General features: G+C 45.2%; 2 protein-coding genes across 6 annotated transcripts in view; one reads left to right on the top strand and one right to left on the bottom strand.

The window, feature by feature from the left end:
* The window catches only part of OSGEP (O-sialoglycoprotein endopeptidase), a 457196-nt gene extending 446724 nt beyond the window's left edge, over nt 1–10472 (bottom strand). For 2 of the 5 annotated variants that reach the window (XM_069234951.1, XM_069234952.1), the window contains exon 1: nt 10142–10268. The gene's annotated coding sequence lies outside the window, so the exon portion shown is untranslated. Of the gene's footprint in view, nt 1–10141; nt 10310–10332 lie in introns of those variants that run through there. The other 3 variants (XM_069234950.1, XM_069234949.1, XM_069234948.1) reach the window with 3 other exon arrangements.
* TSNAX (translin associated factor X) overlaps nt 10384–27434 on the top strand; it is a 226524-nt gene continuing 209473 nt past the window's right edge. The window contains exon 1 of the mRNA XM_069234953.1: nt 10384–10521. Within this exon, the coding sequence (XP_069091054.1) occupies nt 10494–10521 (28 nt within the window). The 5' untranslated portion in view covers nt 10384–10493. The remainder of the gene's footprint in view (nt 10522–27434) is intronic.

Below are 27434 nucleotides of genomic sequence, written 5' to 3'. Positions count from 1 at the left end.
AGCTCCAAGCGAGGTGCAAAAAGTCTGCATCAGGGGCCCCACACCTCTCACAACACGCGTCAGCGCGCAAACCCATGTGGCTCAAGCTACAGGGCGTATGATACAGCTGATGCAAAAACTTAAAATGAATAAGGCACAGTCTATAATTAGGGGACAACTCTCTCATATGCGCGCAGCATCTACGCCACACCTCATCAGAGATGGCCTCACCGATGTCCTCTTTCCAGCGTACTCTCACCCTCACCCCACCCACAGGCAACTTGCTCTGCATACAAGCATAAAGCTTTGTGATAAGCCAGTGCGGGGACCGTGTCCGATACAAGAGCTCCAGCGCACGGCACACTGGTAGCATCGCAGGGAAACAGGGGTAGCGCGAGCAGGGCATGGCACCTATTCTAAGCACACATAGCCAGTTCACTGCAGTGTCTCGCCCATCACCGAGCGCCACCCCAGACGAGATGACCAGCCCATCAGAAAACCAAGAACCCAAGGTGGTCAAACCAGACTCACGGAGAAACTCATGCACACGGGCATCTCCTGACAGCTGCCCATCCGCAACATGCAAAACTGGCATCGCAGGGGCAAACGGCTCACACACATTAACATGCAACAACAGCGCAGACCAAGCCCTCGCCGTGCAAACCACATTATTAACCCCACGAGGCAGTCTATCAGGCCATATAGCGTCACTTTCAGGTGCCAAGTGTGGCAGATACCGCGTGGGATACAGCCAGAAATTCGCGAAATGCGCCTGCGCACAGTAATAATAAAGCTCTAAATCCGGGGCAGCCAAACCCGCCCATCGCAAACGGAAGTGTCAAACTCTCCCACGGGATTCTGAGCTGTCTCCCCACCCAGACCAACTTCACCAGAGCAGACCTAAACCTTTTAAAAAAAACTTAGTGAGAACAATGGGTAGGTTTATGAACAGATATAGAAACTTTGGCAGGATAACCATCTTTGCTAACGCAATGCGACCAGTCATCGACAATGGCAGCGAGCGCCACATCTCCACCTTGTCTTCCAACCACGCAAGAGCTCTCCCGTAATTCGCTGACCAGAGTGTAGCGACGTCCCGACTCAGCCAGATGCCTAAATACTGCATCGGACCATCAGCCCAGCCAATGGGATATACCTAGGTGAACTGTGTCGTAGCCGCAGAGAGAAGCAACACGACCGGCTTGGACAATTTGATAGTAATCCCAGAGAGCCGTCCAAAATGCACTATTTCATCGAGCAGGACATTAAGATGTTGTTGCGGATCACGAACATACAGAGCAATATCATCCGCATACACAGAAATTAGTACTGGCCGCTGCCGATATGCCAATCCTCTACGATTGTGATGTTGCCTCAAACGAGCAGCCATCGGCTCCATCGCTATTGCAAAAAGCAACGGAGACCGTGGACAGCCCTGTCGAGTACCTCTAGCTATCAGAAAGGGATCAGAAATGGTCCCATTCACTCTCAACCGGGCAGAAGGTCTCGAATACAGCAAGCAAATCAGTTGGATAAACCGGGAACTCAGTCCCTCCCGAGCCAGCATAGCAAACATGTACAGCCACGCAAGGGAGTCAAAAGCCTTGGTAGCATCCAAGAACACCACCGCCTCGCAGTCATCAGGTTCGATCGCACCACAGACAGCGAAGTAGGTGGAACGGCCAGGTACAAAACCAGATTGCTCCGGCAACACCAGGGATGGGAGTAAAGGTTGTAAACGTGCAGTAATTAGCTTCGCCACGATCTTATTATCTATGTTAACTAATCAAAGAGGGCGGTAGGAGTCACAGCTGCACGGATCTTTCCCGGGCTTTAAAATAGTCAGAATGAGGGCCTCTCGCAGTGAGATAGGAAGAACCCTGGCATCCACGTAAACCTCCAGGAGGTGCAGCGCAAGGATATCAGCATATTCCTTAAAAAGGATGCTGTTAAGCCATCCAGCCCAGGTGCTTTATCACCCAGCAAGCTGCGGATCGCCTGTACCACGTCTTCCACCGAAAAGGGGGCATCCAGATATAACCAATGTGAGTTCTCAAACCACAACAAACTGATGTCCTCAAAATAATTAGCGGACGCCGCCGAGTCCAACCCAGGAGGTTGCGCATACAGATCCGCATAGAAATTAGTGAGTACGCATTTATTCTTGTCAGTGCCACTGTCACGATTACCGGCTGAATCCGACAACTCAACAATATAATTGCTTGCCCACGGCTTACGGATCATGCCCGCTAGTTTACGACCAGCTCTCTTCCCCTCTCCGTATCTTCTCGCCACACTATGCTTCCCCAAGAAGCAAACCTCTCGCAACACAGCCTCTTCATACTGTGTCATTTTACTTCTCAGGGTGGCCAAAGTAGCGCCCGACCAATCTGCCGCTAAGCATTTTTCCAGATCAGCAAGCTGGGCCTCCAACGCCCTCCTCAGCACCTTCAGCACTTCATGCTGCTTAGAGAGGCAAATGCCACGAATCACCACCATAAAAGCCTCCCACACCATCCCAGCAGAAGCTACCGACCCCCAATTCGAGGCAAAATAATGCAGGATTGCGTCACGGAGCTCATTTCGGAATACCTGATCTCTAAGTGCACTATGAGGAAGTCTCCACATGAAAGCCCGCAAGGGGCCTGCTGGTATAGCCAACTCCAGCAGGACTGGAGAATGGTCTGACAAAGTGCATGCTATATGCTCAACCTCGTCCACAGCTCAACATCCCTGGTACCAAGCCATCTGTCAATACGGGACCAGCTGTTATAAGCATAATTGACACAGGTGCCCTCTCTAGGAGTACAATGCTTCACCCTCCATATGTCTACCAAAGCACCCTACGACATAACATGCAGAAGAGCCCTAGCAGCCCTCACATGTTGCGGCCGAGCTGGACGCTCACGATCTGCCACAGGATCCAATATCACATTAAAATCACACACCCCCCGCCACCCCAGCAAGGTCCCAGAGCCCAACGAGTCAATCAGCCGACCCACCTCCCGGAAAAAATCAGGGTCGTCAGTATTTGGACCGTAAATCGACACCAACCTACAAGGCCTATCCAGCAGTGTGCTGCGCAGGATGACGTATCTACCAGCCTGATCCACAAGCGTCTTTTCAGTGCGCCACTGTAGCCCCTTCCTAATCAGAATCGCAACACCTCTAGCATAGCGCGAATACAGCACAGAATGACTCTCCAATCCAGACATTCTTTATCCTATTTTGGGTGGCCGCAACCAACTAGTGTGATAGTTACTAGTGCAATAGTGCCTCTATTTTACCCAGAATGGGTGGGAAAAAGTAGGTGCAATACATCTATAAATGTGAATGAGACAGCACCTCATCAGTTTTTCTCTACTTCTAAAACAGTATTTGTTTGTGGAAACCGGGCCTATTGTCGTTTGCCAGCAGGATGGTCGGGTACTTGCCACTTGGCATTTGTAATACCTCTGTTTGTATAACTCCGCCTAGCTACCATAAGACACACACTAGGAAAGAGAGAAGTGCAGGTAGAACAGGCCGATACTGCCTCGGAAATACTCAAGGATGTTCTAATGAGTATTGTCCCCTTTTGGGTCCATCTGTCAACAGCAGGAATATCAGGAGACTGACAAGAGTGGTGGAAGCAGTCATCAATGAAACAGTCGGGCCCTAGCTAACATCACAGTAGAAATGCATGCCAAAAGCTTAATGAGACTTAACACCGTATGGTGCTAGACATCATTTTAGCCGCGCGAGGAGGGGTCTGTCGCAACATAGGAAGTTCTTGTTGCATATTCATACCAGACAATGCCCCTAATGTGAATGCTGCCGTTCAAAGGTTACATAAAATAGCTGCAAAAAATATACCAAGATACTGGGGATTGGACCTGGTCAGGCTGGTTCTGGGATCTATTGACAGAATGGGGTTGAAAAATAATAGTAGCCATTTTTCTAACAGCTGGATTGTTGATGGTATGCGGTCTGTGTGTTAATTGATTACCCATGATTTGTACCTCATATTTAAATGCTTTCCGCCCTTCTCCTGTTTGTTTCTGGGCACCACACCAATGCTCTGCTAGTCCAAGAGCAACAGATACAAGACTTCATGAAAATAGATTTGTCAGATTTGCCACACCATAATTCTGCAAAATGTACGGACTAATGCTAAAAGGGCAGATTGTGAAAATGTAATTGAAATGCCTTTTGTAACTGCAGTAGATGTTCAGCATTAGTGCCTCCATTTGTGAAATGCTTTCATGCGGTTTTTAAATACGTGTTGAAAAGTGCTCTGCCAGTAGTTTTCCCAGGGCGCCTGGAACTGCTGTGCTTCAAGGTCTTGTCTGCCTAGTTTCCTGTAACTCCCTTTCTGGAAGCATCTGGCAGAGTTAACACATTCCAAAGCAGGACTATGGGTGAAAGGTTATCAGGAGAGACTCCTTCTACTTGCACACAATTGCTTAAACTAGTTAAAAGTGGTATGTGTAATCAAAGTTTCTTTGTCTGACTAGGTATAAAAACAGTGTGAAGACGTATATTTTGGTCACTCTGCCAGTGCGTCTGTCTTTAGACACATTGGTATTTGTACCCGCTGCAGCGCATTAAATCTTTGACTCAACTGCTCCGGCTCTTTGCACTCTTATTATAGACTCACCCTTATCTTCCAAATGTGAGGAAACAGGAGACAGGAAAGCCTAATTCTCACCATCCCACCATTCTCACCTTAAGAATCTTGGTAAACAAGGTGACCCGACATCCAATATTCCCATGGATCCAATGGGTAGCTTTGTTAATTCCACAATAGACTTGCTCGCTTCAGGGCGTAACATCAAGACATTTGCTGAGACTATGACATAGGGATATGCAGCTGGGAGGTCACATCTTGAAACACTTCCAGCAGTCAACCCCACTTGCTCAGAGTGTAAATTGGAGTTTCCTCGAGGTCGAATGCCCCCAACTTGTATACAGTGCTCCTCAGGTTCCTTCAAGCAGGAGGCAATAAATGTGGCTGAACCAGCTACACAACTGCCCCCTCCCCCATCCAAGGGCAGAGGCTCCAGGACAGAACTTAACGGCCTCTCCTCAGTTGAAGTGTCACCCCCTTCAGCTAGTGCCAGCCTGACATCCAGTTCAGTTCCAGTTGAGCCTCAGTGCACCCCAGGCGTTCATGCGGCCGCAACATCTTGGTAGTCAAGAAGGTCAGCGACCTCCTTACTGAAGTGCACAAATAAACCCCCAATGGCCTCCTGATTATTGAGAAAGTCTTCAGGTACAAGTTCCTAGGCGGTGTGGGTTTAGCTGTGTTGACTACCTGTTTAATAATGGTCCCTCGTTTCCATTTAATGTGTAGCAGCGAGGTTTCACAGCCTGCATATTAGGAGGAGGGACACATTTGTCAAAAAGGTCCCCACATTCCTGATCAGGTAAACTAATTTGGGCTCCACAGTCATTAGGGAGACTGTCTAATGACAGCCGTTTTTCAGCAAGAGGAATTTATTGGTCTATGGTTCCTATTGTCTTTTCAATATATGAAACCAGGGTATCAGATTCTTTGCTGCTGTCCTCTCAATATTGGGGCCTAGCTTACACTTAGCCATCCTGCAGCATTACGCAACAGAGCAACAGTCAATGAGAAAGACGGGTGGGTGCAATGGAAACAAGCTGGCCTATACTGAAAAGCAAAATACATCAAGGGAAACACTTAAGGAGCAGACACAATAATGATGCACAGTACCATAGGGAACCACAGGGAAGAAAAATGAAGGGGATGGCCCAGCCCAGCCTCTGACTGGCCTGCCCTAGGCTTTGCCCCGGCACGTTCCGTACTGCGTGAGACAAGATCTTCTTTAAAAGCTTCCTCTCAAGGCTTGATGGAATGCTTCTGTGGCTTCCTGCAGCTATGCCTTCTGCATAGTAAAGTCCTCTACGCCCTGCAGGTATGTAATAACTCCCATGCTGCGGGAGACAAGATCTCCTTTTAAAAGCTCCCATCCGGGACGTTTTGGAATGCGGCAGTGGTTCCCTGATGCTTTGCCTTCTGAATAGTGAAACCCCCCGGGCCCCCAAGTAGATAGTGTCTCCCACATCAAGGGACTTAAGGCCCCCTTTTAAAGCTTCCGCCTGGGCTTGATGGGCTGCGGGTGTGGCTCTCTGATGCTTTGCCTTCTGGACAGTGAAGTCCTCCGTGCCACGGAGGTATGTAGTAACTGAAAACTGATGAAGGTGCTAGTAGTATTGTACATGGCATATATGTTGTCATGAAATGTTTATTTCAATGTGGATATCAGCACCTATAGAGACGCAGTAAGACGGGTACAACCTCCACAGTATTAACAGCAAAAGGGTACAGAAATAACAAGTTCTGAAGAAATAGATAGAGTTACAAAGAAACACCAAACAACTCTTTTATATCAGTCCGCTATTTCCAATCAGCTTGTGGATAGGAGGATGCAGTCAGTGGCCTGGTGAGCATAGAGACTGAGTGAATGCTAAACGTATTCAAAGAGAGGACTAAGAGTGTATTTGGAGTTATCTAAAGCATTCTCAAAGTGTCCCTCTACGGACTCCTCCTCTACGAGAAAAGTTACTCGCCAGACGATTAACTTATTCTTTTCCATGCCAACACAGACAAAAGTTCCAATTGCCTTTTGTTTTTAAGCTAATCTTGTCCTTGTTTGAACACGCCCACGCTATGATTCAGTTCTTAACGTGTATCTTTAAGTGATCTGTAAAGCATAAATATTGATCATTTCTGCTTTCAGGCAGAGCTGCTTGGGCTTGCCTACCCCACTCTCCCGCTCAAGCTGTGCTGAAATAAACCATTTATTCTTCACGACTGCATCCTATCTGTTTGATGCAGGTGATACGGAGAGGCAAACCTTACTCCCAGTTAAAGTTACTAATGTGTTTAGCATGTTTAATTATGTTGCGATTCTCCTAAGTAACGAAAACGTAGCAGATTACTTTCTCAGGCCAAAACATTTTGACACCTTTTTAGTCAACTAAGAATCAATTAACACTCCGGACAAAGATAACATATGCTATACTTTGCAAAGGTCCTTCTACCCACCACACCTATTTAAATAATATATATATCCAGCCTGAAGTAAGTACAATTCAGGGTGGACCATGTCACACACTTAGTTGAAGTAATATTGTAATAAATACAGGGTAAAATATGACTGCTGTGAATGTACAGGCGTCTGTGGAGGCCACTTTTAAATGGATTTATTGTAATAATACAAACCTCCCAGATGCCTATTTCGCACCTGTGTGCAGCCATTTTGAAAAACACAAGCACACTCATGGAGAGAAAAATAAGTGGCTGCCTGAACAAAAGCTGCGTCAGCAGTGTAAACCAACAACCAAAACACAACAGTCTGAAACGCTCCTGGACAGAACAAACACATGGACAGGAAGGACAGCCAATGAATCACGGAGACAACGTAGACCGACAAAAAAGCCATCCACTTATGAGCAAGGGGCTGCCACCCACCCCTTAAACAATAGATCTGTTCCAAACCCAGAACTCCCTTATGCCGCCAGCCTACCTCTCCTGTGGTGTTCTTGGCTGCTCTTATGCATGATCCTGCAGATCCCCTTTTCTCCCATTCTGCCACCTTAGATCATTGTTCTGTGGCTGTTTTCCCTCTGTTGTGCCTCCTTGCCCGTTCTTCTCCTTTAATCATAGTTCTCCTGTGACTGTTTGCTTTTACCGCTGTTGGGCCACCCTGTCCGTTTTCTCTTCCTTTAATCGTTGTGCTCCTGTTGCTGCCTGCTTTCGCTCTGTTGTGCCTTTCACCTCTCACTCACTTTTCTCTAGTTTTTCACCTCCTTTAGATTTTTTCTCATGATTGATGCTTCTTTTTCCCTCCTGATCACTGCTGCCAATTTTTCCGCTTCCTGTCAAGCGCTAACCACCACCTCCCAGTGCCTCGCCCTCCTCCCAGGACCTACTTAATGGAGGCCGTAGTGTGGGCACACCGAAGGCATGCCAAAGGCAAGTCAGTCTAAACCTGGACTGTGCCCAGCCCCAGGACTTCTTGGCCCCTGCCTACCTGCAGGTATAGCGTCACCATCCTCTGTAACTCTGAACACCGGATGACCCTTCTCTTGCACCAGCACGATTACCATCACGCCAAACCACACCAGATACAAGTCACTGACTCCATGGTCTACTCCTCAACACACACTCAATGTGCAAGCACTCCACTGAGTTATGGGACCTCATCACCACCCTCACATCTGACAGTCTTCCTCACTGAGAGCTGGCTCATCCCAGCCCCTGCCCCGACAGCACCACAGAGACCTGCAATGGATACAAAATCACTCCCTGGGAGGAGCAATAGCCATCATCCACATAGATGCCATACAGTGTACCACCACCACGACCGACGCCACTCCTATGGAACACCATCACTTCAAGCTCCACACAGATGGCAAGACAACCATCAGAGGCACCCTCGCAAACCAACCTCGTGGCTACGCTCTAGGTTCTGCAACACCATTGCAGACTTCATTGCGCCCCTAGACCTGGACTCCATCTTAGTCTGTGACCTCAATTTCCACACTGATGACCCCGACGACAACACCTCCCACCTCCACAACAGTATGAGAAGCCTCTGACTGACCCAGATCGTCTGCAACCCCGTGCACACCGCAGGACACAGAGTTGCCCCTATTTTCACCTCCAGCAACCATGTCATATACAGCTATCTTACAGAACTCATGTGGACCGATAACTCCATTGCTCACTTTATCATCTCTAGCCCCGGCCCGCCAACCCCAAAATGCCCAGCACACCCCACCGCAGCTGGAGTAAAATTTAAGAAACCAGCTGGACAGATGCCCTCAACACCTCCAAACCAGCTGCTACCACCAACCTGGAACAGCAACACCAACAGCATCGCCAACCACTAAGAGCAATAAGCAGAGAAGATCCTCCAAAATGACCAGCTGGAACATCCAAGAACTCAGAATAGTGAAGCGTGACAGCAAACAGCTGGAGAGGAGATGGCATGCCAGCAAGGACACCTCTGACAGAACAGCCTTCAGCCTTTCCTTAAGCTCTACAACTGTCTGCTGAGGGCAACAAAAAGACAGCCCAAGCAACACACATCAAAACCAGCACCAACAACAGCAATGAACTTTTCAACATAATTAAGGAGTTTTCCAACCCGGCTGCCAGCTAAAACATCACACCCTCACAAGAGCTGTGCAACTTCACCAACTTCTCCCATGACAAGACTGCAACCTTATACAGAAACTTCGAACTCCAGCCTACACCCATAAACTTCCTGGACAGACACACCCTCACTGCAACCAGCACGAATCACCGACTGATAAACTGGAACCACCTCTACCCAGGACACCACCTCCTAGACCTAGAAAGCGCCTGGATACCCTAGCAACGCTATATAAATCGATTCATTGATCGATCAACACACAGCAAAAGGTGTCTGTAGCTAAGATAATTAAAGGAAAAGATTATGGGGAAATCATATGCCTGTTAGGAAAACTAAAGCTGTAGTGGCTATTTTTCCCCAGAAAACATTTTCAGGTGATTGGATGCACCCGAAACGAGAAAGTTCTTTACTCGTGGCAATGGCAAATTTGTGTGACCAGGCGTCACTGACTTAACGGATCACTCTAGGGTTTTCACTATCTACAACGTGGTACACTTCAGTAAATTTAGCACATGGTCCGCTTTTCCGAGAAGATCGACTAAAAGGGCAAGTTTTCACATTCCTCGAAACCAGTGCAGAATTTGTTAGCATCCCTACCGCAAAGCGGTTTATTTAAATAGATGCCACTGTGCATAAAAGTCGTTTTAACTTCCTCTTAGCGCCCCATCATGGAAGTTGGTGTGCGCTATCAACAGTCCTTGTATGTGTACCTATTGGCGGATGCAAAATTGTATTCCCTCTTCTACGCTAAAGGAATGTGGCAATTTTTTATTTTCGACCTAAACCTTTACCAAGTACAAGCGCACACCTCATACAGCTAGCTGATGTAGCAATCGGTGCACATAACGGAAAACACACATCTTAACATAATTATTTATTGCAACAGAAGGTAGTTACAGCGAATTTAAAAAAAAAGAAGAAAAGAATGCATTACAATACTTTGCAGAACGCTGGTAACACCGGGTGCCCGATAAGCAGCGCACGACACTCACCGTACTCGTGGGTCCAAGCTCGGTTAATAAACTGGAAAACACTGCTCGCTACTACCTATGTACTGATTTAAAAAAAAAAAACACACATATGCAAAACGTTTTAACTATCATCAGCGCAGGCGCCGCCTAGGCTGTTTTACGATTGGCTTTTCCACGATCTCACTAATGACCAGAGGAGGCGACGCGCTCACATTTGACGTAGTGTAGAGGCCGGGTGGATCTTGTCTGAGTAAATCTGCTTGTCGATATCAACCCAGGCTCTGTTCACGAGGACTCTACTGACTCCGGTAGGGACGGCGGAATATTCAGTGAAACAGGCGTAGTCATTTAATAAAGAGTCAAGAAGTCGATCATGGAACGGATGGCGGGGCATGAAGCAGGTAAATTTTATAGCCCTGGAAAGGAATCTGCCGTACCACTGTTTTTATGGGAGAAATCCAGTGTCTTTGGAATGAGCGCTACTGGCTACTTTCAACGCTGACAAGGCTGCGCAGTGCGGGTCATTATGGCGAACTGAACAACTTCGATATATTTGCGAGCCAGGCTGCGAATCTGCGACGCCTTTTGTAAGCCAAAACATAAGTGGCGAGGATGCGGCGTTATGGCCAACGTTGCTAACTTTGGAATAGGGGAAACAGATTCGAGTTTCTGCCTCAGCTCAAAAGTCCCGTGGTTCTCGACAAATCACGTGTTCTTTCCATTCATAGAAAACTGGAGTGTTGGGAGAGCACTGGTTTAGACGTGTCCATACTTTCATAAGTTTAGAAAAAAAGTTCCTACCCTACTTTGTGTGAAAAGACAACCCTCGGGGAAGGTTAAGTCTGACAGTTGAAATGCTGCAGCAGAAGTGTTAAAAAGAGGGAGGCGCAGGAAGCTAAACAAGCCTTCTCCCAGAGTTCTGTTTCCCTGAAAGAAATAAAAAACTGTGTAACTGGACAATCTGCGTAGGTAAAAGGTACTTGGAAGCCGGTATTGGCTTTAATCGATGGAATCACTTGATGGACCTAGCTGGTTAGCACCGAGAGCACTGTACATTGTGGGAAGTTATATAAAGTAGGGGCTTACATTTTTGAGTTACACACAGTTGCATATATTGAACATTTAGGCACAGTGAGATTCAGTGATTTGCCCAGAACTGCACACTTTTCAGTCAAGTGACAATCTGGACTCAAACCCAGATCCTCAGGTGTCAAGGTGCTGGTGTACAAAATGCTTATGTTGACAATTGGTTCCTGTGACATCCAGTGCCAGCTCTGGTATCACCCACTTGCAAGATGACATCCAGACTTCTGGTGTAGAAAGGGAGTAGAAGGAATTGGTGCAATGTGCTGTATAATTTTCCTAAGCAATTTTGTTCTGCTTGTTCACACATCACTCACCTGCCATCTCCCATTTCACACTCCTCCCATCTTTACTGTCTCAGTCACATTTTTCTCTCATTTATTTCTCCTCTTTTTACCTCCATATTCCCTCACACTTTCTTCTTTTTTTACTATTCTGTATCTCTGCTCTCCTTCCACAATTTCTTGCATCAATCCCTTCTCTCTCTTTCATCATCCTTCCTACCTTCTCCTCACTTCCTATCCGAGACAGAACTTGTTGGAGACAAACCTGGGAAAGAGGTCTGTGGTACTTCCACTGAATATGAATTGGTGCCAAGTAACTGAATCCCCGAAGAGATCAGCTTTTCCCTTGTTGAAACCAGTACTGAAATAGCTCACCTCATCTTGTGAACTAGCTCTATATGTTTGCCAGGGAATCTGCTCTAGTTAACTGCAAGAAAGCACCTGTCTGTAAATGAGCTTAACAATATATTTATATGACCTCTGCGCCATTTGTGCTTGGACTCTACTGTATCTGGACAGGGGTTCAGCCATATGTATGCAGGGACTCAGCTGTGTTTGTGTTGCAGCTCCGCTCTACAAGAAGATAGGACCTGTTGGTGACAGTCTCATTCTTTCCAATTTTGCTGCAACAAATTTTATCACTGAAGGAACACATTTATGTCAACTAAATGCTCACCTCTCGGGGATGTGGAGTTTAATTAAATATCTACTTGTCAATTGGACAGGCTGCTTCTTAAATCTACTTGTCCTGTAAAAAAAATAAAAAATCTACTTGTCCCTTTGGTGCCAAGTAGTGCGGTGACAAATTATGACAGCAGTCTCATTGTGTAAGAGCTGTAACAATAGCCTCTCTGATTACGCCAGGGTTACTACTATAGTAGGGCTTGAATAACTGCAATTTCAATCCTTACTATAGCAGTTTCCTTATTTTGCCAATTTCTGCTGATCTACATACTGGGGCTGGAGGAAGCAGTAAGCAATAGTTCCAGGGCTGGAATGCCTTTGAATCTGCAAAACTACTAACATGCATGTTTTAAGGATTTTCACCAGCTCTTTTCTAATCTTTTCCCATAATGAGAAAGGTTGGAAATTTACTCCTGACATGGCAGAAGTAGAAGTTCTTCCAGTGCTGGGAAAAAAGTGATTAGAGGGAAAGTGAACTTGTGTAAACGCTCAATAGATTTTCCCATGAGCAAATCTACACGTGCATATTTGCTCGTGCTAAAATACAGTTCACAAATATTTTCTAGGAGTGATTTCCTGGTCTACTTCTGTAAGTTCTTGTGAATTCATGAAAGGCACTAATTCAAAGACCTATACTATAGGTGCACTTTTGTGACTTTCCTTAAGAATTGGGACCCTAATTAGGTCTGGTACTAACAGACATTTTGTTTTTATTATTTTTCTCTATTGGCTGGCTTTACCGTGAGTGTTTGCATTCTGCTTTTCCACAAGGAGCATATTGGCACACAGTCGTTTTGTTGAGTGCCAGGAACTACTGCGACAATCAGTGGCATAACAAAACTGGAGGGGTCCCCCAGACTCACTCAGTGCAGGTGCTTTGCTGTGCTGAGGTGTCCCCCTGGAAGGGGACTGCGAGGCCTTTGTTATGCCACTGGTGGCAATGTGTGCTTTTTGAGACCCCCAAAACTTTTTTTTTCTTTTCTTTTTGCCAGTGTTTGTTACAGTGGTGAGGGTCTGGCAGCTCCCACAGCAATAAAGTGGCACAAAAGCCATGTCAAAACAAGACATGCATTGACGAAACCAAAAGACTCACAAAAAATGTCGGATCAGTTGGCTTTGCCAGTGCTTGTTTATTTTCATGCTTCCTATATTCTTGTTCAAAATGTTTACACTGATTTTCCATTAGGAATATTTTTTGGAAGTACTAGCATGCATCAACACATTTTAACAAATGACGCTACAAGGAAATAGCACCTAAAATTTAGTAGTAGGGAAACTTTTTTTCATACTTGTATTTTTTTTCTGAACATTTTATTTCAAAAGCAAAGAACCAACACTCTTGCTTCCAAGTTTCTGCAAACATTTACATCTAATCAAAGAGTATTCTGGGAACATTATATCCAATCTCGTATTGTTAAACTTTTAAAACGGGTGTACACTTTTTTTTTTTTTCTGGATCTACTGTCAACGCATGCTGACCTTAAAACATCAATTTACAGCGCTCACCTTAATAATGAAGCTTTTCATTCATGAACCATAAATACAAGTTCTAACAGCATTAACATATGGACACATATGTTACCGCAACTGCAGACAGTTCACTTCTCTGTAAACTGGCAGCCAAAGGTTTTGTGCTGCAGGGGGTTAGGCCTACTTGTTCCAAGGTCAAAGTAAACATGAAAACCTGTTGCCCTTGACCCCAAACAATATGTCCTGGCAGCAGGAATTCCACTTCCCTGATTCCTATCTCAAGACGAGTCATTAACTTTAGTTTTAGGTTCCTCTCCTTAATAAAACCAGCACTGAAATGTGCTTCTCAGTCCCAAGCAGTCCTAACCCTTCGATTGGTACCTTTTGCAGGGACACACTAGACATGTGATGGTTTGCATTGCAGTTGAACCTCTCATCTATGTTTACCTCATCTTTTAATTCAGTCTCTACTGCACACGTTCTCCATCCCCTGTCTTCCTCACCATCCTGGCTTTGTTGTGAATGCTGTCTTGGCAGGCGTTGCTTTTAGGTCGATTTGGTATTTTTGGCCAACATTTGTAGTGAGGACATTTAAAAGGAGCAGGGTAGTAGAGGCAGAGATATGGAGACAATAGTAAATAAAAAAGAAGATAAAAGTGAAATGTAAGGAGTGGGTAGCGACAGATGGACGAAAAATAAAATGGGATGGTGGAGCATGAGAGGAGGCAGCTGCACAAGCATAGTGCCTACAAAGATAGAGGGTAGGATGAACAGTGCTAAGGCTGAAGTGACAGCCTACAGAGATGCACTAATAGTCAAAATACACTGTAGCACATAGGAAGGAAAAAATAGGCTTGGGTGGAAAAGCAAAAAGCAACTAATCAATGAGTTCAATTTCAAGTTTTGTATCTTGGCACAAAGCTTGAGCTTTACAAACTCTTCATGTGGACATTAAAAAAGGCAAAGTATCTGGACAGTGCTGCATCAGGTGTGTTAACCCACAGGACAACACTTACTGGTTTGAAATTGGTATAGAGTTGTACAAGATGAAGCAGGCACCAGCTGTGTGCGAAAATGGATCAGTTTGAGGAAATTCAACAGGGTTACGCAGTTCATATGCATTTCAAGTGAGCCTTTGAATTATATGTGTGTCTCATTTTTCTTTCTTCCTTCATCTCGAGGTTTTCCAAGCACCAGCTACCACTTGCAGAGATGGGAAAGATGACCAAGAGGTAGACCCTACAATTGCTGAGCTGTCTGGGGAATATCATGCTGCTCCAACAGAGAGCATTAGTAGGGCAATGCTTGGTCCTCTCCATGCACAGTGCCAATCTAATCTGCCTCTTCAGTCTATTTTGTGTCCGTCCCCTAAACACACAGAGCGACAAGGGCACAAGCAGGTTCTGTGAAGTGTACTATTAGCGGTTAGCACCCAGTAGTTCTTTACAAAGACATTGGGAATTTTGAACCTCATATGTGTTCCTTCTGTAGTGTGCATATCTTACTGTAGCCACAGAGCAAGTATAAGGCAGAGGAGCATAGTGACAGGCTGTTTAGCACCACTGCCTGAGCTCTGACTGTTAGAGTAACTGTGTGATATGATGTGCTTCCCAAGCCATCGCCCTGAAGACAGTACTGCTGACAGACTCCCAAGCAACATCAGTGCTTGGGCCTTAGCTCTCTTTCCCTCTGAGATAGAACCTGACACCAGGGATATTTTACTAAGAGGATCTGGACTGCTACCTGTGGGACCATTTAAAAAAAGAAGAAAAAAGTCCTCAATAATAAGTACTTCCACTAGAATTATGTATTTCTGTGACGCAGCCTTTTGTTGCATCTTTATGGATTTGAAATTGCCACATATTGCAGATTTTCGCAGAAAAATGTGGTTCCAGCTCAAATGAATGAATAAAAAGGTTTTGTGTAGCGCAGCTGTTACTCCCAAAGGAGCATCCTGGTGCTGAAGAGGTAATTAGCGTGGTTCAAACTAAAAAAGAAAAACCCTGAATCAGATAATTTGCATGTAACAAAGTTAATTGGGCAGACCAAAAATCCATGTTTTCAGCGGTTTTTTAAGGCTTTCCTCAGATTGTCATACGGAGATGTCTCTGCATGCAATTCCATGCCTTTGCTCCTCGGACTGCGAATGATTTACCTCCTTTAGTTTTGAGGCTGAATGTAGGAATCTTTAAGAGATTAGCCTCTGACAACCTCAGTGGGCGCACTGGAACATAATGGGAGGATCTAGTAACTAGATATTCCGGTACGGAGGCTTTGTAGGCTCTGAATACTAATAGGAGGATCTTAAAAAGTACTCTTTTTCGAACTGGTAGCCAGTGCAATGTTCTCAAGGTGCTGGACGTTGAAACCTGAAGAGAGTTTCAGGACCAATCTAGCTGCAGCACGTTGGACTACCTGGTGCTTCTGAATAGTGTGTTTAGAAGATCTGGCATATAATCGGTTACAGTAGTCCCAGCGTGATAGTATCAGGGCAGTAACAACTGTTTTTCTAGCAGCAAGTGGAAGAAAGCCAAGAAATGTTTTGAGAGCTTTCATGAGGCCAAAGGAAGTGCCAGCTACAGTGGATGCTCAAAGCAGAAACAAGAGGGCTGATTCAAATTTGACCCCTAAATTTCTGGCCACCTGGATCACGGGAGGCAAGGTAGAGGTGGGCCACCAGAGAGTGGGGTCAAAGGTGTTGGAGCTTCCAAAAAAGCATAACCTCAGTTTTATCGCTGTTGCATTTCAGATGGTTTTCATGCATTCACCGAATAATTTCCATCAGGCAATATTTGAAATTTAGCTCCGAGCCCGAAGAGGCTTTGTCTAAGGACAGAATAAATTGTGTGTCATCAGCATAGGAGGCGACAGCAATGGCAAATGATGAAATAAGTGTAATTAGCGGGGCCATATAGCTGTTAAACAAAGCTGTGCTTAATGAGGAGCCCTGATGCACATCTGTATTGACATCTTTTTCTGGGGGGGAAAAGGAACCTAGCATGACAGTTTGTTTACGATTAGATAAGAATGATTTAATCCAGGCTAGAGCTAAATGAGAAATAACACAATAACAAGCTCATTGCAGCAGTATGTCATATGGATATTATCAAACGCTGCAGATAAATCGAATAAAATAAACGCAGCATTTTTACCCGAATCCAACGTCATTTTAAGATGTCTGATGCTTCCAACAGTGCTGTCTCTGTGGAATGTCTGGGCAGAAACCCCGATTGTTTCGAATGCAGAATATTAGCTTGCGAACAACATGATTTGTGAATTAGCCAAATTTTCAAGCTTTTTACTTAAAGGTAGCAATAGGGTAATGAGACACGAAGTAGACAATGCTGTGAGACCAGTTAACTGTTTTTTGGCAAGAGGTTTCACTACTGCTAATTCCCAGTTATCAGGGACTGTGGCTGTAGACAGAAGTCCAGTATGTCATTAATTAAAGGGTTATTACAATCTGCCACCTTATGAAGAATGCTAGTGGGGCAGGGATCAAAAAGGGATCCTGAGTTACATGTCAGGATCGCTTGATAGGAATGAGTGAGGGTGAATGCTTGGAAAATTTGTAAGGAAGTCGTGAATTTACAGGATCGCTAGTTAAAGTGTCCTCAGATGGTGGAGTACTATAAAATCCTGTCTGTATTGATAATATTTTTTCAGCAAAGTAATCAGAGGTGTTGGTAAATAAGGTTTGAAAAGGTGGTATCTCTCTGCTGATTGCTGATGGTTGCAGGAATGAATTAGCAACTTTGAAATAACCTTTTGATTGGCCTGCTCATTTTCAATCAGTGCGGAAAAATAGGTTCTTTTAGCAATCTTGATTTGGACGTGATCTATTTTCAATGCTTTTTTTTTTTTTTTAATTTGTTAGGTACTCTGTCAAGTAAGCCTTCTTCCATTTTTGTTCAAGGTGTTTATAGTTGCGGTGTGACTCAGCTAAGGATTGGTAATACCAAGGGCTGATGGCCTAGTTTTTGAATTCCTTTTAAAAACATTTTTATACCGGGTCTAAAAGGGCAAATTTATCATTTTTTTTGGAGACCCAGGTATTCAATAAGAGTCCCTTTGCTGATACATCACCTATGAGATTCAGTGTTGGCAGAAAACTCTTTATTCAAGTCTGAAGTATGACGCTCATCTACCTCACACTGGCCCCCACCTTTTTTAACCTATTCATCACTGGAATTCGAAAAATCAGTACTTTCCCATATATTTGTGCCCCATAAATATGGATCCCAATCTAATCCTGCTTTGACAATTGCAAAATGAATTTTCTTTTTATTTTACCTCTGCGTTTCCAAAATTTGTTCTGTGAAACTTCGACAGCGGCTTTCTCTGCCACAGACTGAAAGGTATCGGCCTTATTTTGCAATAGCTTATTCTAACAAGACAGCATAGTTTCAACTAACTGCCTTTCCAATTGCTGATTCTCTTGTTCTGATTGCTTGCATTTCTCTTGCATTTTTCTGTAGGCCGATAACAGTATCCAACCTCGCCGCCCTAAAAAAAAAAAAATCACTACTTCCTTCAAAAGTTACCTTTTTTAAACATAGAAGCACATTTTGGGGCTCTGCGTCCCCAAGACATTTATCCCAGGACGCAGAAAGCCCCAAAAAATAAGACTGCTCGTTTGCCAAAACATTATAAGGCTCTTTGATCCACCCTGGTATCTCACCTGCAATTTTAGAAATGGTTTGTGAAGCTGCTTTTGACTTCTTGCCAAACATATTTCACTTTTAAAGCTTACGCTTTTCAACCATTTACCCCTTTTTTTCGACTGTGCCAAAGTGTTTTGCTGTAGTTCAGTCTGAGAGGAGACTAAATTAAAGGAATGCCAAGGATGCAGCACTCTTACTCAGAGTAATGAATTTATTAAGGCTCTTCTCAAGTTTTGTACAGGGAAAGTATAATGTGAGCGTTTAGGTCAAATGCAGCAACACAAGTGCACTTCTGAAAATAATCACAGCAGTAGAATAATAATGATCATAGAAACAAACAAAAAAAATACACTGCTTCAACCATGGATAATATATCTATATTTAGTGGTTATATATTCATGCACAGCGCAAAACTAAAAATGAGAATTAAAAATGCATCACCATGGGGTCTGACATGGACATCATCTCTTTGCCAGCTTCAAGTTGTGAATCCAGACAACCGCAAAAAGAGAGAACTACCCACAATGGGATCCGAGCAAGGCATCCCCTCCCAGAAATTAGTTCTGTCCAACCCCCGTCGTCAAGCTTCCCTCTTATATACTTTAAATAAGCTGGAGAGGAGAATTCTAGAAACTCCCTCTCCCATACAGTAAGTTGCTGTTCAAACGCTGGATGTACCAGGTCAGTGTTGAAAGAGAACGTTTATAGATTGGCCACATCCCAAGGTGCGTTCCCAAGACCAAACTGTTCCCTGCCGTACCATAAACATTCTCTGGTACATCCTTATCTCTCTCTCAGTCCTCCATGTTATGTCCCTGCCTTGGTGAGAAAGAGCGAGAGGAGCGAAAAACATGTTGCATAAGTTGTGTGCGGCAAAATACCTGCACCACCAATATGACGATGTTTAAAGCTAAGCACAAAATGGAGTCAGTGGTCAAGATGGAGCTGGGGGTAAAATACAGATAGCATTACACCTACCATTAGCAGCAAGGCCCCAGCGCAGCAGTTTCAGTAAGGCCTCCTCTCCTATGATCCACTTTGACCTGTCCCTGCAGTCCATGGGGAGGGTGTCTATACCGTTGTGTCACACAGCACCGGTGGCGGTATCCAGGACCTGAGTGCCCTAACGACTGAAGGATTACAGCATGGGTAAAAACAAGATGGCACGAGCCCACGGAACGAAGACTATCACTCAATCCACTACTCTGCAACAACCAACATAGAGAATAATGCAGCAATCAGGCGCAAAAGATCCAGAGGACAGGCTGGAGTCTGAGTTGGAGGCATCCAGATCAGAGCTATTGGCAGCAATACAGGGATCCCACACTGTCCTCTAGCAAAAAATTGCAGCAGTCTCTATTGACGTCAGTCTTCTCAGAGAAGATTTGAGGAATGTAGCAGATAAAGTTAAATCTGCGGAGGCCAATGTAACTAACCTGCAGGGGGAAGTTGCAAACCTCAAAAGACAGATGGCCCAGATGACTACAGTCACGGTGGGCCTGGAATGGAGGGGTGAGAATTCGGAAGGGCGCTCTCGACAGTGAAACAGATAAATCCAGGGATTCTCTGAACGAGCGGTAAGGGGCGTCGGCAGACCAATTTCTTGAGAACTGGATAAGGACAGAACTTAAACTGCAGGGCTTTTCTGATCTGTTTGTGGTGGAGAGGGCACACAAGGCCCTGGTGCGGCCACCATACCCTGGTGGGCCTCCTCACGCCATCATTAGCAAGATCTTAAATTATCGAGCTAGGGGGTGTATTCTCCGAGAAGGTCTGGCCCCCATTTTTGAGAACGTGAAAATCACCTTATACCCAGACTATACGAAACAAATAGAAAAAGACGTAAATCGTTTCTCCGCGTCAAACAAAAGTTGAGGGCTCTAAATCTTAGGTACATACTCCTGTAGCCTGCGAAACTTAGTCTTAAATCAGGAAAAAGCTTATTTCCCTAACCATCCAGAAGATGATTGGGAATGGCTAGAAATCAGAGGTGAACCTGCAGGCTCTATTTCAGGAGCTAGCCGTTTTTTAACTTGGGGGTTGCAAACTTGCAGACCCTCACGGAGGAGCTGAGATACAGCAACCTAACTCTCACCCACTGGGCCCCCGAAAGGTAATGATTAGCGAGGATGGCACCATGGAGCTAAGCACTGTTGAACTACCTGCCACCAAACAATGCTCAGTCCTGCTGCTGCCTACTGCCGGAGCTGGAACAGGCGCCCCCAGCCCTATGCCGGACTTTGTGCCGAACACTGTGATTGACCCGAAGGTTGGACCTGGGAGTGACTGAACATTGGGTTCCAGGGTGCAAGAAGGGGTAGACAGGCTTTTCAAAAGACTAAGTGTGGCTGACCTATGCATACCTGCTCATTGTGGCTACCAGAGGTGACCTTATTGTGGTTTTGAATGCCCTGATAGGTGGAATTGAGTGATCTGCATGTTTAGGGGCTGATCCTCACTTGAAGTGGAATAGATGTGAAGCACAGAAATGTAATCTTTCAAACATTGGATAGACTTAGCTCAGAATGACTGGCCTGGTTGCTCTTTGATGTTTAGATTTAACCAGTCTCAGTTGGACTGCCAGGGGTGCAGTGCATTTCCTAGCACTTGCTATGGGTGGACTTTAATAGTTGTCGTGCTGTACTATTTATGTCGAGGGGTCGTATTTTTCCTGTTTTCTTCAATTCTTCAATTCTTAGTTCTTCAGCAGCAGAGGATTAGAGCAGGATGGTGGGGTGGGGGGAACACGTACACCGATACCAAACCTGGGGGGATAATGAGTATAACGTTTTAACCTGGAACGTCAGGAATTTAGGAAAACACAAGAAGATATATAGGGTTCTATCCTTCCTTAAATGTCATAACATAGACATTGCATATTTGCAGGAAACTCACCTGGATGACTTGGGCTCCACAAGATTAGCCAAGAAACGGCGAGGTCAGGCGTTCCACACCTCTTTTTCTACATTTGCAAGGGGTACTTTGATATGGGTGGCTCCAAGAGCCTGTGTCTCACTTACGTATATGGAGGCTAATGTAGGAGGCCGAATATGTCCTGCTTTAAGGTTCTCTAGATGGGGTAGACCTTATAATATTAAACACATATGCCCCACAAACAGTTGATCGTGCTTCCTTTCTCACAATCCAGGTCCTGATCACCCAAGAGGTCAACTTGCCCCTCCTCTGGTTGGGTGATTTCAATTGTATTTTGAACCCTAATTTAGACAGGACTCCTGCCAGGACAGGTAGGAATCTCATATGACGCCCACTCTCCCTAAGCGGTCATGGCCAACATAGGGTTGGAAGACGTATGGTGCCTGAAACACCCTACGCAGGGCACTTGCTTCTGTGCAACACACAACACTCACAGCAGACTGGACAGGGTGCTGGTGGCTGGGTCTTTTAGGCTAGGGGACATACATACAACTCATATGGTGCACTTTCTGTCTGACAACGTGCCTGTTTGTTGTTCAGTGATGATGGGGGACATGAGACAGAGCTTCTAGTCTTGGTGGATGCCCACAAACCTAGTGGAAGAGCAAACGGGGAGGGAGGCCCTATCACTCTCACTGACAGGTTACTTAGCAACAAACTGGGATTCCACATGGAGTAGATCCACGGAATGGCAAACACTAAAGGCAATTTTGAGGGGCACATTCATGGGACTGATGTGTGGAGTCTGAAGACAGCTTTCGGCTTACTTAAAGAGGAGGAGCTGATGCTCGCAACTGCGAAGACAGTACAACTGCCTAGAGCCTCCACACTCTGGGAGGAACACCACGTTTGTGGACATATATCGGACATCTGGGACCGACTCGACAAATACACTTTGAAACAATACCGGCAAAAATTCCACTTGCAGGGTGACAAGTCAGGGCGACTTTTAGCTTGGATCCTATGCAGGGAACGGACCCCTCACCCATTTCCCCCCTGACCCTTCTTTCCCCCATTCCCCCTCCCAAATTACACTCATGACACATCGATCTGCTCTGGATAGCACCAGAGTAACTTCCAGGGCCGATATTGTGAACCTGTTTTGTAACCACTTGTGACAAGTGTATGCGGCAGACCTGTCAGTACATACCCAAATGTACACCCCGTACCTGGGCCGGTTACCTTCCCATCCGAAGTTCACCAAGCATATGTGGCCCTCTTGACGCAAGGGCTCCGTGATGTAATCCTAGAGTCCTGGGATGCTGGAGTACTGCCACTGACCATGCTGGATGGAGGGCGAGATCTGCCTGTTGCTAAAACCGGGGGTGAGGCGGGCAACCCTGCTGCATATAGGCCCCTCACAATAATAAATTATGGCGTGAAGGTGCTCTGCAAACTACTAGCTAACCGACTGATGCCCTTCATGACTCACTTGGTTCATAAAGACCAATATGGATGAATTCTGGGGAGAAGTACTGCTGTGAACCTATGGCGTCTAACATGTTGTTCACATGAGGTCGAAAATCAAGATGAGGAGATGGCCCTTGTCAGTCGATCTGGGGGAAAAAAGCATTCAACACAGTGCATTGGGGCTACTTGCTCCAGGCGCTGTGCATTATGGTTCTTGGCTCCCGGTTCTGTGGGTAGGTTTAGCTCCTCTAAGCAGCCCCAAGTGCTAGAGAGCGGGTGGGGCATTACCGCTCAGAGTCATGGACCCTAGGCCGCAGGACCTGGCGGGGCTGCCCATTGTTGCCACTCTTGTTTGCGCTTGCAGTAGAGCCACTGGCTGTGTGGGCACAAAGGTAGCTGTGGGACTGGGTGTAGCACTTGGGGATACTTAACATATGATCTTGCTTTATGCAGATGATGCCTTGTTTGTTTTTTCTTCATCCTGGGCTGCAGTGCCTAAACTGCTGCAGTTGCTGAAGGATTTCAGGAACTTGTCTGTCCTCCAGCTTAATCCTAGTAAGTCTCTGCTATTCCTCCTAGCCTGCCTCGTCGACACTCCACTGGATTGGTTACCGGCACTGGGACTGAAATGGGAATAGTACACTTCAGGTACCTTTATGGGTCAGGTAGCGCACTCCCACCTGCAACAACTATGTGTGAATGTAGATAAGGTCTTAGGAGCGCTGAAGTTGTCAGTGACTTTTTGGCACATGTTGCCGCTCTCCTTAATGGGCAGAACAGCAATAGCTAAAATGGTCCTACTACCCAGAACCCTGTAATGTATGGCAGAATTTGCTTTGTCCTCTTCTGTCAAAGGACTTTAAGCCGCTAGATTCTATCATTATTTCTCTTCTGTGAGTGGGACTTCATAGCAGGGTGGCGCTGACAACATTGACCAAATTATACAAGGGTGGGGGGCTGGAAGTCCTGCACTTTGACCTGCAGCACAACTCCAGTATGCCACTGGTTGGCTTGACTCGGGCGAGAACTGGGAGAAATGCCTGTAGGCTGGCAGAACTGAGGTGGAACGTCTGCCAGAATTGTTGATGGAGGGCGCAGGTGTTTCTCAGGACCGTCTCCAAATATTTCTACAAACAGCTCTACTATGATACCGATATGTGTGGGACGTTTTGAAGTTGGCCCCATTTCACAGAGAACAATCAATTTGGACGCTTAAGCCAGTCAGACAGATAATGGAACTCATGTCATATCAGGTGGGACAGTGCACCCTTTTAGGCAATTTGTACCCAAGAGAGACCTTCATCTCCTTTGAGGAGGCAGGCCAGGAATTCACACTTGGGGCTGGTCATTTCTTGCACCATGCAGCCAAGGCAGAAATGATGAGGGTGGCTTGGCCAACTTATCCTGCAGCACCCAGACCTTCATGAACACTCGGGATCCTCATAGGCTGCGACTCAGGTCGACATTTGATTTCACTGCTTTAACGATCCATGTAGGTGCGGTTGGTCCAACACCCTGGGCTGGTATAGCTTGGGGACCAAGACTTGCACTACCTGATCGATGTTGGAGATTGGGCACACATTAGTTAACTCACAGGGTCTCTTGTAATGCCTGCTTTAAATTGTTGCATTACAACTTTCTCTATAGGACTTATCTTACCCGAGGGACATGCACTGAATGGCCCCAACACACCCCGACATTTGCCTGCGCTATGGTACCAGTGGGGGGAGGCTTTATGAATTTAGCTTGTCAGTGCCGGTTAATACAGGCCCTCTGAAGACAAATGGTTCATGACATTACTAGAACCACACACTTGAACATGACACTTATCCCATAGTGTTGCCTTTTAGGTAACATGATGCGGCACAAGGGCAGGAAGATACCATACAAATTCCTACAGTTGGCCTTAGTTTTAGCAAGACAGAGGGTTACCATCACATGGATGGTACGGAGTTCACCTGAGATTACAATGTGGCATAAAGTTGTTTTGAAATTATCCTTAGCAGAGGTGATTCATATGAAGCTCAGTAGACCCAACAACAAGGTCAATGATGACCTAGCTGACTGGAGGGCTTTGGTCGACACTTTCTTATACCCTGACTCAGATACAACCTCAACAGACAATAATGGCACGGGTGATGAGGTGGGTGATGTTCTGACAGTGGTCACAATACCCTGAGTAAAAGCAGAGCTCCATGACCCATAAGTAGTGAGAACTGACTCGTCATCTGGGGGACATTGATTACCTTGTATATGTGGAATTATTTATGTTATAATCGTAATGTACCACGTGAACTGTTCTCTCATCACGCATACTTCTGACTGCTGACTTGTTTATGCTGTGTTGCTTTCAAAACTGAAAAATAAAGTTTTTTTATTTTATATTTTTTTAAATAAAAAATAAGACTGTGACAAGGACATAGGCATAATTTAAGGGTCTCCCACCTGCGACCCCTGGCTTCCCACTTGCGACCCCTAGCATTACCCCTGCGACCCCTTGTCTAAGAGGTCACTAAAGGAATGCTAGGAACCAAGGTAATTAGTGTTCTCCTGCGCTTTTTCAAACTCTTTTTATTCCACAACAAACATGGACGTTTAGCCGACATAAATACATTCACCATTGAAACTCTGAACACTGCAGTAAAAAAAAAGTTGCCAGCATTCTTGAACTGGGGACTCTGGCCTCAGCTGCCTTTGCAGCCTGTTGTGAAGGTGGTGTACTAAAACACAGGGGTGTGGAATTTATTAAAATATCTACTTGTCCAGGGGACAGGTTGCTTCTCAAATCTACTTGTCCTGTAAAAAGATCTACTTGTCCCTTTGGTGCCATGTAGTGTGGCGACAAATTATGGCAGCAATTAATAGCCTCTCTGATTATGCCAGGGCTACTACCATAGTAGGGCTTGAATACTTGGAGTTTCAATCCCTACTGTAGCAATTTCCTTATTTTGCCACCTTTCTGCAGATCTGCATACTGGGGCTGGAGGAAGCAGTAAGCAATAGTTTCAGGGCTGGAATGCCTTTGAGTCTGCAAACCTACTAACCTGCATGTTTTAAAGATTTTTACCAGCTTCTCTCTAATATTTTCCCATAATAAGAAAGGTTGGACATTTACTCCTGACAATGGCAGAATTAGAACTTCTTCCAGGGTTGGGAAGAAAGTGGCTGGAGGGAAAATGAACTTGCAAATGCTCAATAGATTTTCACATGAGCAAATCTACACATCGTATTTACCCATGCTAAAATACAGTTCACAAATATTTTATAGGGGTACTACATATACCATGGGTGCACTTTTGTGACTTTCTTTAAGAATTTGGGGCCACATGTAGGTAGGTTCAGATTTGTGACCTGCAAATTGCGAGTCGCAAATCCGAATGTAGGATGGTGTCCTTGACACCATCTGTGATTCGCAAGGGCTTCGCAAATGCCCACCTCATGAATAATCATGAGGTGGGTCGCAATTTGCGACCCCCTCGCGAATGGTGGCCTGCTGGAGACAGCAGTCCACCATGTCTGTGACTGCTTTTCAATAAAGCATTTTTTTTTGTTTGTTTTTGTAATGCAGCCCGTTTTCCTAAAGGAAAACGAGATGCATAACAAAAACGAAAAATGAAACGTTTTCGTTTCATTTTTTCAGAGCAGGCAGTGGTCCACAGGACCACTGCCTGCTCTGAATTTTTTTTTACAGTGACATTCACAATGGGGAAGGGGTCCCATGGGGATCCCTTCCCTTTTGCGAAAGTGTTAGCACCCATTTGAAATGGGTGCAAACTGCGATTGGTTTGCGCCCGCGTTCGCGGTCACAAAACAATCCTACATTGCACTGCGAGTTGCAATTAGGAAGGGAACACCCCTTACTAATTGCGAGTCGCAAACCCGTTTTGTGATTCGGTAACCAGGTTACTGAATCGCAAAACTGGGTTTGTGCATCGCAATGTGCTTTTTGCATGTCGCAAACCGCGAAAGTCGCTGTTTGCGACATGCAAAAAGCTACCTACATGTGGGTCTTGGTCCCTAATTAGGTCTGGTGTTAACAAAGACATTTTGTTTTTATTAAACTTCTATTTCTCTCTCTTTCAAAAGTAGTTTTGTTCAGTGTCAGGAACTACAGTGGCAATCAGTGATGTAACGAAACTGGAGGGTGCCCCTTTGCAAAGAACATGGAGGAGCCCCCTCTCCAGACTCACTCAGGGCAGGTGCTGTGCTGGAGGGGCCCCCTTGAGGGCGGCTGCGAGGCCTTTGTTATGCCGCTGGTGGCAACGTGTGCTTTAAGAGTTCAAAAACTTTTTGGGGGGGTTTTGCCAATGTTTGTTACAATGTTGAGGGCCTGGTAGCTCCCACAACAATAAAGTGTTACAAAAGACATGACAAAACAAGACACGCATTGATGAAACTAAAAGACTTATAAAAATATGTCAGATCAGTTGGCTTTGTCATTGTTTGTTTATTTTCATGCTTCCCATAATCGTGTTGAAAATGGTTACACTGATTTTCCATTAGAAATATTTTTGGGAAATACTAGCATGCATCAACACATTTTACTACATTACACTTCATTTGCATATAATCAGAGAGCATTCTGGGAGCATTATACTTAGCCTCTTAGCCTAAACTTTTCAAACGTGTGTACACGTTTTTTTTTTTTTTTTTGTACTGGAACCAACGTCAGTAGTGAAGTGTGACCTTAAAACATTTATTTACAGCACTCACCCTAATAATGAAGGCTTTCAAATAATGAACCATAAATACAAGTTCGAACAGCATTATCTTTTGGAAACACAT

The sequence above is a fragment of the Pleurodeles waltl genome, chromosome 5, assembly GCF_031143425.1.
Source record: "Pleurodeles waltl isolate 20211129_DDA chromosome 5, aPleWal1.hap1.20221129, whole genome shotgun sequence".
NCBI lineage: Eukaryota > Metazoa > Chordata > Amphibia > Caudata > Salamandridae > Pleurodeles > Pleurodeles waltl.
The sequence above is the reverse complement of the archived record's forward strand: the minus strand, read 5'-3'. Positions and strand labels throughout refer to the sequence as shown.